The 10125-nt window shown below is 41.2% G+C and overlaps 2 protein-coding genes across 2 annotated transcripts; both read left to right on the top strand.

Moving 5' to 3' along the window:
- The first annotated feature begins 369 nt into the window (after positions 1-369).
- LOC140860891 (uncharacterized) lies at positions 370-1452 on the top strand. The gene has a single exon (XM_073263891.1). The coding sequence runs from the start codon at positions 370-372 to the stop codon at positions 1450-1452; it is 1083 nt and encodes a 360-aa protein (XP_073119992.1).
- A 5372-nt stretch (positions 1453-6824) lies between these two features.
- Positions 6825-8441, top strand: LOC140860890 (uncharacterized). The gene has a single exon (XM_073263890.1). The coding sequence runs from the start codon at positions 6825-6827 to the stop codon at positions 8439-8441; it is 1617 nt and encodes a 538-aa protein (XP_073119991.1).
- Positions 8442-10125: the final 1684 nt, after the last annotated feature.

The following is a 10125-nucleotide window of genomic DNA, read 5'->3' as shown; positions in this document are numbered from 1 at the left end:
GAAGAAAAAGCAGTCAAGTGGTGGGAGGCAGTGTCACCACCTATGATAGCAGCTGGTCCAATCACGTGGCGACAATTTAAGGATGCGTTCCTGAAGCAGTATTACCCTGCGGAAGTCAGATTGCAAAAATTAAGTGAGTTCGAAAATTTCACTCAGACTCAGGATATGTCAGTGGTTGAATACACTTCAAAATTCAATTCACTTGGAACGTATGCTCCTACTATCATGGCTGATGATGTCTTGAAAATGCACGTTTCAAAAGAGGTTTGAGCAGTCGTATTCAGACAGCTTTAGCAGTTTACCATGCCACAAGTTTCGCTGATTTAATGGGAGCTGCAATTCGAGCTGAGATCGATATCAACCGAAGGGATGGTGAGAACACGAACAAGAGACCTCTTGTGGGGCAATCTTCAACAGGAAAACAGACATTCAAGAAACCATATCAGTTTACTGGAACAAACAAGAGCGCTCCTTCAAAACCCAAGCTATCAAGAAATCCAAACATGTAGTACCTGTGGATTTAAACACTTTGGAGAATGCCGCAGAGCAAGTGGCGCCTGTTTTGGATGTGGGAAGACTGGACACCGCATTGCAGATTGTCCAGAAAACAAAGGCAAAGAAGCTGAGGCAAAAGGCAGTTTTGCTACGAATAAACCAAAAGAGAACAAGCCAAATGCCCGAGTTTTTGCGGTAACACAAGAAGAAGTCGAGAATGCAAATGACGTTGTAGCAGGTACCATTCTAATCAACAAAACTTCTGCTTATGTATTGTTTGATTGTGGTGCTACGCATTCATTTATATCTAAGAGGTTTGCTAAGAAGTTAGGACTTACTCCTGAGATACTGGTGGAACCTTTTAGAGTAGCAACTCCCACTAGCAAAACAATTGAAACACATAGGGTTCACAAAGATTGTGTAATGACAATTAGTGAACACATATTTCAAGCTGAACTCATTCAACTACCCATGGTAGAATTTGATGCCATTTTAGGAATGGATTGGCTAGCAAATAACCATGCTTTAGTAGATTGTCGCATGAAGAATGTCAAATTGAAAGCCGCAAATCTCGACGAAGTCATTTATCATGGCAAAGTCAAGGAGCAGAAGTCCCTTTTATCTGCTTCTCAAACTTGGAAAGCTATGAAAAGTGGCGAAGAAGTATACCTAGCAGTGGTAGGCGAAGTAAACGAAGAAGTTGCACTTTCATTAGAAGATATTCCTGTAGTTCAAGAATTTTCAGATGTGTTTCCTGAAGAACTTCCTGGGGTAATGCCCGACCGTGAAGTGGAATTTGAAATTAATCTAGTACCTGGTGCTGCACCTATCTCAAAAGCACCATACCGAATGGCTCCAGCAGAGCTGAAAGAATTAAGAGAGCAACTCCAAGAATTGTTGGATAAAAAGCAAATACGACCAAGTGCATCTCCTTGGGAGCCCCGGTCCTATTTGTGAAGAAGAAAGATGGGAGTATGAGGTTGTGTATCGACTATCGAGAACTCAATAAGATCACAATCAAGAACAAGTACCCCCTCCCAAGAATTGATGATTTGTTTGACCAGCTCAAAGGAGCTACAGTCTTTTCCAAGCTCGATCTAAGGTCAGGCTATCATCAATTGAAAGTCAAGTCAGCAGATGTTCCGAAAACAGCTTTTAGGACACGGTATGGGCATTACGAATTTATGGTGATGCCTTTTGGGTTAACTAACGCACCGGCAGTATTTATGGATCTCATGAATAGAGTATTCAAGCCGTTCCTTGACAAGTTTGTGGTGGTATTTATTGACGACATCCTCGTATATTCACCAAGTGAAGAAGACCACAAAGAACATCTCCGACTCACTCTCCAGACGCTAAGAGAGAAAGAACTTTATGCCAAATTCAAGAAGTGTGAATTTTGGCTAAAGAGCGTCACCTTCTTGGGCCATATAATATCCAAAGACGGAGTATCTGTGGATCCCAAGAAAGTGGAGGCAGTTATGGATTGGCCTAGACCAAAAACTGTAACTGAAATCCGAAGCTTTCTAGGTTTGGCTGGCTATTATCGAAAATTCGTGGAAGGTTTTTCTTCGATAGCTATACTCTCACCAAACTCACACAAAAGAACTCTAAGTTCAACTGGGATGAAACGTGTGAACAGAGCTTTGAAATTCTGAAGAAAAAGCTGGCATCTTCACCAGTATTGATACTTCCAACTGAAGGCAAGGATTTTGTCATCTATAGCGACGCGTCAAAAGGAGGATTGGGATGCGTGCTCATGCAAGATGGAAGGGTAATTGCTTATGCTTCAAGACAATTAAAGCCGTATGAGCAAAATTATCCTACGCATGACCTTGAATTAGCCGCAGTGGTCTTTGCACTAAAGATTTGGAGACATTATCTTTACGGTGCAAAGTGTGAAATATTTACTGATCATCAAAGTCTCAAGTACTTGTTTACTCAAAAAGAATTGAATATGAGACAGAGAAGGTGGATTGAACTATTGAAGGATTATGACTTGACAATAAGCTATCACCCTGGAAAAGCAAATAAGGTAGCTGATGCTCTAAGTCGGAAGAACATGAGTAAGGTAATCTTAGCCTCACTCTCAGCACAACCATGTTTTCGAGAAACAGTCAAATTGAAACAAAGCCACGATCCTTCTTTAGCAAAAATCAGGGAGCAAGCAGGAGAAGGAAAGACACCAAATCTTGAAATAGATTCCAATGGAGTTATGTGGGTGAAAGGACGATTGTGTGTACCCAACATCGATAATATTCGTCATGAGGTGATGTCTGAGGCACACAAATCAAAATTTTCAGTGCATCCCGGCAGCACCAAGATGTATCGAGATTTAAAAGGAAATTTTTGGTGGAATGGAATGAAGAAGGATGTTGATGAGTTTGTGTCATGATGTCAGGTCTGTCAGAAAGTCAAAGCTGAACATCAACGACCTGGAGGATTACTTCAACCTTTGGAAATTCCAGAATGAAAGTGGGAACATATTTCTATGGATTTTGTTGTCGGTTTACCCAAGTCAAGGCAGAGTCATGACGGAATATGGGTAATTGTAGATAGACTTACAAAGACAGCGCATTTCCTACCGGTCCGCATGAACTACAACCTGGATAAACTAGCTACCCTGTACATGGACAATATCGTAAGATTACATGGCGTACCTGCTAGTATTATGTCAGATAGGGACCCGAGGTTTGCGTCCAGATTTTGGAAAAGCTTTCAGAATGCAATGGGAACCAAGATCACTCTCAGTACGGCCTATCACCCTCAAACTGATGGCCAAACAGAGAGAACAATCCAAACATTGGAGGATATGCTGAGGGCTTGTGCTCTAGAATTTAGTTGTAACTGGATTGTGAACACTTGCCTTTCATCGAATTTGCTTACAACAATAGTTACCACAGCAGTATTGGTATGGCACCAATGTTTGGATTGTTCTCTCTGTTTGGCCATCAGTTTGAGAGTGATAGAATTTAGTTGTAACTGGAGTGAACACTTGCCTTTCATCGAATTTGCTTACAACAATAGTTACCACAGCAGTATTGGTATGGCACCATACGAAGCATTATATGGGAGGAAGTGTCGCTCACCTTTATACTGGGATGAAGTCGGAGAGAAAGCCATCACTGGACCTGAATTGATTCAAGAAACGGTAGAGAAAGTAACTATCATCAAGGAAAGACTCAAAGCTGCTCAAGATCGACAAAAGAGTTGGGCTGATATGAAGAGACGACCGTTGGAATATGAAGCAGGTGAAAAGGCGTATGTAAAAATCTCACCCATGAAAGGAGTTGTTCGATTTGGAAAAGCTGGAAATTGAATCCTAGATACGTCGGACCATTCGAGATTCTGGACAAAGTAGGAACCTTGGCGTATAGACTGGCCTTACCACCAGATATGTCAAGGATTCACAATGTTTTCCATGTTTCTCAATTACGGAAGTACATCCCAGATCCCAGTCATGTCCTTGAAATTGAACTCTGGTAATTGAAGAGAATCTGAAAAAAGAGCTCAAGTATGAAGAAGTTCCAATACGAATAGTGGATACCAAGGATCAAGTGTTGAGAAGAAGAACCATTCCATACGTAAAAATTCAGTGGTCTAATCACACGGAAAGGGAAGCCACTTGGGAGTTAGAGGAGAAGATGCGAAAGCTATACCCATTTCTCTTTGAAGAACAACCCAATCCAAGTTTCGAGGACGAAACTTCTCTCAAGGTGGGAGGAATGTGAAGCCACGTTTTTTGGTCATAGGCTAGAATTGTAACAGCCACAATGAGTATGCAGATTAGTGTTGCATGTATCAGCAAGGAGTGTAACAGCTAGAAATCAAGAGATTGTAACAGCTACAATAATGAAGAATGATGGCTGTTAATATGAGTTATTGGCCATGAATGGGAGGCCCTTCAGCTGCTTCTTACACCTATAAATAGTGGCAGATTTAGCAGGGAGATCACACCAATTTCGAACACAAAAACTGAGTAAAACTCTGCACATTTTGAGTTCCAACCTTCTGCCACTTTCGAGGACTAGCAGAAGCAGTACCAGTTCGATAGCAGCAGTTCAAGCAGAGCAAGGTTTCTATTCCAGTTTCAAAGAAAGCATTCTGTTCTATTGTGGAAGAAGTTTTTTGCTCACGTTTGAGGCTTACCATCAACATCAAGTTCTGCACGATTTGTTATAAATCGAATACTGTAAGAGGGCTTATATCTATATATGTTTTAAATACGTTCATGATCGTGTTTGTGAAAATTCAATCGATCATACTTCTTTGAAATTCGTACATGTTTGTTCTATGAAACTCCTTGTTATGCACTTTTAGAATTCGACTTAAGAAGTGGATAAGGAATTCCGAAAACATGATAAGATATGATATGGCCCTGATGCGGTGGGTTATAATAATCGTTTAAGGCCTCGCCCCCTTAGAGGAGTAAAAATTAGGGACTGATCAGTAGTCATGATTAACGAGATGAATAACAGTGTTATGTCTAAGTTTATGTAATATTCATGATATGTATTGATGCTCAGTTTCAAGTCATGCCTTGTTCTGATCTATGTTGCGACATGTGTTGGAACGTGCTTCCTTTGAACTCCTATATATATGTATATTCGACATTTGCATGTACGATTGGCCCCCTCTTGCTGAGTGTTTCCCAAAACACTCATCCCCCTTACTTCCCTTCCCAGATACTGAAGAGCAGTTGGATGATGATGAGAAAAACGCATTCTGGGGTTGGTGATCAAGTCTAAATTTATGGAATTGCTAGCAGTCTTATTAGTTTTATTATCGCTTATATTTCGCTTCCGCTATTATCATGTTTTGGTTATTGTAAAGACATTACTGGATTTGTAAAGACTGGTTGAAGGCTGTTTATGTACTACATGGCTTGTTGTTTTACGATTTAAAATTGTTTACAACGCCGATGCTACGTTCCGATCACGGGGCGTGACATTTTTGTGGTATCAAAGCCGCCAGGTTCATAATCCGGGTGGGAATACCTTAGAAATTTTTTTGCTGTTTCTCACAGTAGGCCAAAGGGCCAATGTAGTCCCCTCCGAAACGATCTCACGAACCAAAGTCACGACAAAATTTCATTTTGTCGTGATGTAACTCGGATTTTGGCCGAATTCCTTCGTTTAGGCCTCCGAAATCGCGTTTTTGCCGTTTTAGGAAAGATTTAGAATGCTTATAACTTTTTATAAAAAACTCGAAATCCAATTCCGTCGATTGTGTCGTGATCCTCACAATCGATACTGTCAGCTCAATTAAAAATCTCAAAATTTTCCATTTTTGGAAAATTTTTCCGAAAAGTCCCGTTTCGTTTGTAATTATTGCAAACTGTTCATGTATTGTGTAATTGCTGAATTCTGATATATTTTTTTTTTGTTCTAAGCCCTGCCTTTCCATTTGTTTTCTTTCAGGAAATGGCGCCCAGTTTTCCTCGTACTCGTGCCCATCCTATCTTTCGCATGAAGCAACTGGTTATTGATAACCAGAAGCATAAGATTACTCGACTTTGCGCTAAGGTAGTTCTTGCTAGACGTGAGCAGCGTTGAATGGGAGAAGAGGGCCAACCAGTACTTCTATGAGTTAGAGCAAGTGAGGGGGGACAACATATATCTTCGTGATGACATGGACCTTAACCATTTTCGTGAAGAAGCTCTGCGCAACCAAGTGATTAAGTCTGAAGAAGAGCATAACAAAACGAAAGGAAAAATGGAGGCAGCTGAGATAGAATATAAGCAGTCGAAAGACAGATTGGGGACAGCATAGGACACCATAGCAGAGCTATCTGGTGTTGTTAGCCACTTGTCTAAACAAGTGGAACATGAGAAGCAGTTGAGGCAGCAGTCCTGCACAGAACATGGGCAGCGTCGTCAACAGATGCGAGATCGCATCCAACAGCTGGAAGCTCAAGTCCAGCAATTGCAGGGTACAGTGGCAAACTTGAATAATCATAATGCCATTCTACTCCAGGCCGTGAATCAACTGCAAGAAGAGGATTCCGAGGAGGAACCTGAGGAGGATCTGGAGGAAGATCCGGAAGAGATTGAGGTTGAGGAGGTGGCCGCCGATGTTCTGGGGGATGGAGAAGTTATAGACTTAGATTAGTATGGATGCATTAGTTTTTATTCAGCTATGTTTTCTTGTAACTTATTTCCAAATCAGTTGTTGCTTTCAATTCCAAAACTATCAGTTGTTATTTCAATTCGGTTGTTATTCTGAAATTCAATGAATGGTCTTTTGTTTACCTATGTGTTCAACTTGTTAATTTATTTTTCTAAACCATAAATCTATCAGAATCTTAGAAACTTTTACGTATGTAGGACATGGACGAGAGACCAGTACGCAACAATCGTAACCCACGCTATAGAAACCGCAACAACAACAATGAAGGGAACCCTCCGCCGCCGCAAGTATTAGGCCTAAATCATGCTGACTTGGCGGCTATAGCAGCCATTGTGGCTAACACCCTTCAAGGGTTGGGAAACCCGCCTGCAAATGGCAACCCACTACCACAGGTGCATGGGGTGAAGTATCATTATGAGTCACTGAGAAAGAACCGAGCCCAAACCTTTAAAGGAGATCCAGATCCTGAGGTTGGCCAATATTGGCTCAAGAATATCGAGACTCAACTCCGCCTACTCGAGATCCCTGATGAGTTTAAGGTGGATGTAGTAACACCCTTCTTGGAAGAAAAAGCAGCCAAGTGGTGGGAGGCAGTGTCACCACCTATGATAGCAGCTGGTCCAATCACGTGGCGACAATTTAAGGATGCGTTCCTGAAGCAGTATTACCCTGCGGAAGTCAGATTGCAAAAATTAAGTGAGTTCGAAAATTTCACTCAGACTCAGGATATGTCAGTGGTTGAATACACTTCAAAATTCAATTCACTTGGAACGTATGCTCCTACTATCATGGCTGATGATGTCTTGAAAATGCACCGTTTCAAAAGAGGTTTGAGCAGTCGTATTCAGACAGCTTTAGCAGTTTACCATGCCACAAGTTTCGCTGATTTAATGGGAGCTGCAATTCGAGCTGAGATCGATATCAACCGAAGGGATGGTGAGAACACGAACAAGAGACCTCTTGTGGGGCAATCTTCAACAGGAAAACAGACATTCAAGAAACCATATCAGTTTACTGGAACAAACAAGAGCGCTCCTTCAAAACCAAGCTATCAAGAAATCCAAACATGTAGTACCTATGGATTTAAACACTTTGGAGAATGCCGCAGAGCAAGTGGCGCCTGTTTTGGATGTGGGAAGATTGGACACCGCATTGCAGATTGTCCAGAAAACAAAGGCAAAGAAGCTGAGGCAAAAGGCAGTTTTGCTACGAATAAACCAAAAGAGAACAAGCCAAATGCCCGAGTTTTTGCGGTAACACAAGAAGAAGTCGAGAATGCAAATGACGTTGTAGCAGGTACCATTCTAATCAACAAAACTTCTGCTTATGTATTGTTTGATTGTGGTGCTACGCATTCATTTATATCTAAGAGGTTTGCTAAGAAGTTAGGACTTACTCCTGAGATACTGGTGGAACCTTTTAGAGTAGCAACTCCCACTAGCAAAACAATTGAAACACATAGGGTTCACAAAGATTGTGTAATGACAATTAGTGAACACATATTTCAAGCAGAACTCATTCAACTACCCATGGTAGAATTTGATGCCATTTTAGGAATGGATTGGCTAGCAAATAACCATGCTTTAGTAGATTGTCGCATGAAGAATGTCAAATTGAAAGCCGCAAATCTCGATGAAGTCATTTATCATGGCAAAGTCAAGGAGCAGAAGTCCCTTTTATCTGCTTCTCAAACTTGGAAAGCTATGAAAAGTGGCGAAGAAGTATACCTAGCAGTGGTAGGCGAAGTAACGGAAGAAGTTGCACTTTCATTAGAAGATATTCCTGTAGTTCAAGAATTTTCAGATGTGTTTTCCTGAAGAACTTCCTGTGGTAATGCCCGACGTGAAGTGGAATTTGAAATTAATCTAGTACCTGGTGCTGCACCTATCTCAAAAGCACCATACCGAATGGCTCCAGCAGAGCTGAAAGAATTAAGAGAGCAACTCCAAGAATTGTTGGATAAAAAGCAAATACCACCAAGTGCATCTCCTTGGGGAGCCCCGGTCCTATTGTGAAGAATAAGATGGGAGTATGAGGTTGTGTATCGACTATCGAGAACTCAATAAGATCACAATCAAGAACAAGTACCCCCTTCCAAGAATTGATGATTTGTTTGACCAGCTCAAAGGAGCTACAGTCTTTTCCAAGCTCGATCTAAGGTCAGGCTATCATCAATTGAAAGTCAAGTCAGCAGATGTTCCGAAAACAGCTTTTAGGACACGGTATGGGCATTACGAATTTATGGTGATGCCTTTTGGGTTAACTAAACGCACCGGCAGTATTTATGGATCTCATGAATAGAGTATTCAAGCCGTTCCTCGACAAGTTTGTGGTGGTATTTATTGACGACATCCACGTATATTCACCAAGTGAAGAAGACCACAAAGAACATCTCCGACTCACTCTCCAGACGCTAATAGAGAAAGAACTTTATGCCAAATTCAAGAAGTGTGAATTTTGGCTAAAGAGCGTCACCTTCTTGGGCCATATAATATCCAAAGACGGGTATCTGTGGATCCCAGGAAAGTGGAGGCAGTTATGGATTGGCCTAGACCAAAAACTGTAACTGAAATCCGAAGCTTTCTAGGTTTGGCTGGCTATTATCGAAAATTGTTGGAAGGTTTTTCTTCGATAGCTATACCTCTCACCAAACTCACACAAAAGAACTCTAAGTTCAACTGGGATGAAACGTGTGAACAGAGCTTTGAAATTCTGAAGAAAAAGCTGGATCTTCACCAGTATTGATACTTCCAACTGAAGGCAAGGATTTTGTCATCTATAGCGACGCGTCAAAGAGAGGATTGGGATGCGTGCTCATGCAAGATGGAAGGGTAATTGTTTATGCTTCAAGACAATAAAATCCGTATGAGCAAAATTATCCTACGCATGACCTTGAATTAGCCGCAGTGGTCTTTGCACTAAAGATTTGGAGACATTATCTTTACGGTGCAAAGTGTGAAATATTTACTGATCATCACAGTCTCAAGTACTTGTTTACTCAAAAAGAATTGAATATGAGACAGAGAAGGTGGATTGAAACTATTGAAGGATTATGACATGACAATAAGCTATCACCCTGGAAAAGCAAATAAGGTAGCTGATGCTCTAAGTCGGAAGAACATGAGTAAGGTAATCTTAGCCTCACTCTCAGCACAACCATGTCTTCGAGAAAACAGTCAAATTGAAACAAAGCCACGATCCTTCTTTAGCAAAACTCAGGGAGCAAGACAGGAGAAGGAAAGACACCAAATCTTGAAATAGATTCAATGGAGTTATGTGGGTGAAAGGACGATTGTGTGTACCCAACATCGATAATATCGTCATGAGGTGATGTTCTGAGGCACACAAATCAAATTTTCAGTGCATCCCGGCAGCACCAAGATGTATCGAGATTTAAAAGGAAATTTTTGGTGGAATGGAATGAAGAAGGATGTTGCTGAGTTTGTGTCATGATGTCAGGTCTGTCAGAAAGTCAAAGCTGAACATCAACGACCTGGAGGA

The sequence above is a fragment of the Henckelia pumila genome, chromosome 4 (genome assembly GCF_033568475.1).
Source record: "Henckelia pumila isolate YLH828 chromosome 4, ASM3356847v2, whole genome shotgun sequence".
Lineage (NCBI taxonomy): Eukaryota > Viridiplantae > Streptophyta > Magnoliopsida > Lamiales > Gesneriaceae > Henckelia > Henckelia pumila.
Note: the sequence above shows the minus strand (reverse complement) of the source record. Positions and strands in the feature narration are given on the sequence as shown.

Excerpts from the sequence above, each read along its gene's own strand:
- LOC140860891 (XM_073263891.1), top strand. The coding sequence starts at position 370 with ATGGTGAGAACACGAACAAGAGACCTCTTGTGGGGCAATCTTCAACAG.
- LOC140860890 (XM_073263890.1), top strand. The coding sequence starts at position 6,825 with ATGGACGAGAGACCAGTACGCAACAATCGTAACCCACGCTATAGAAAC.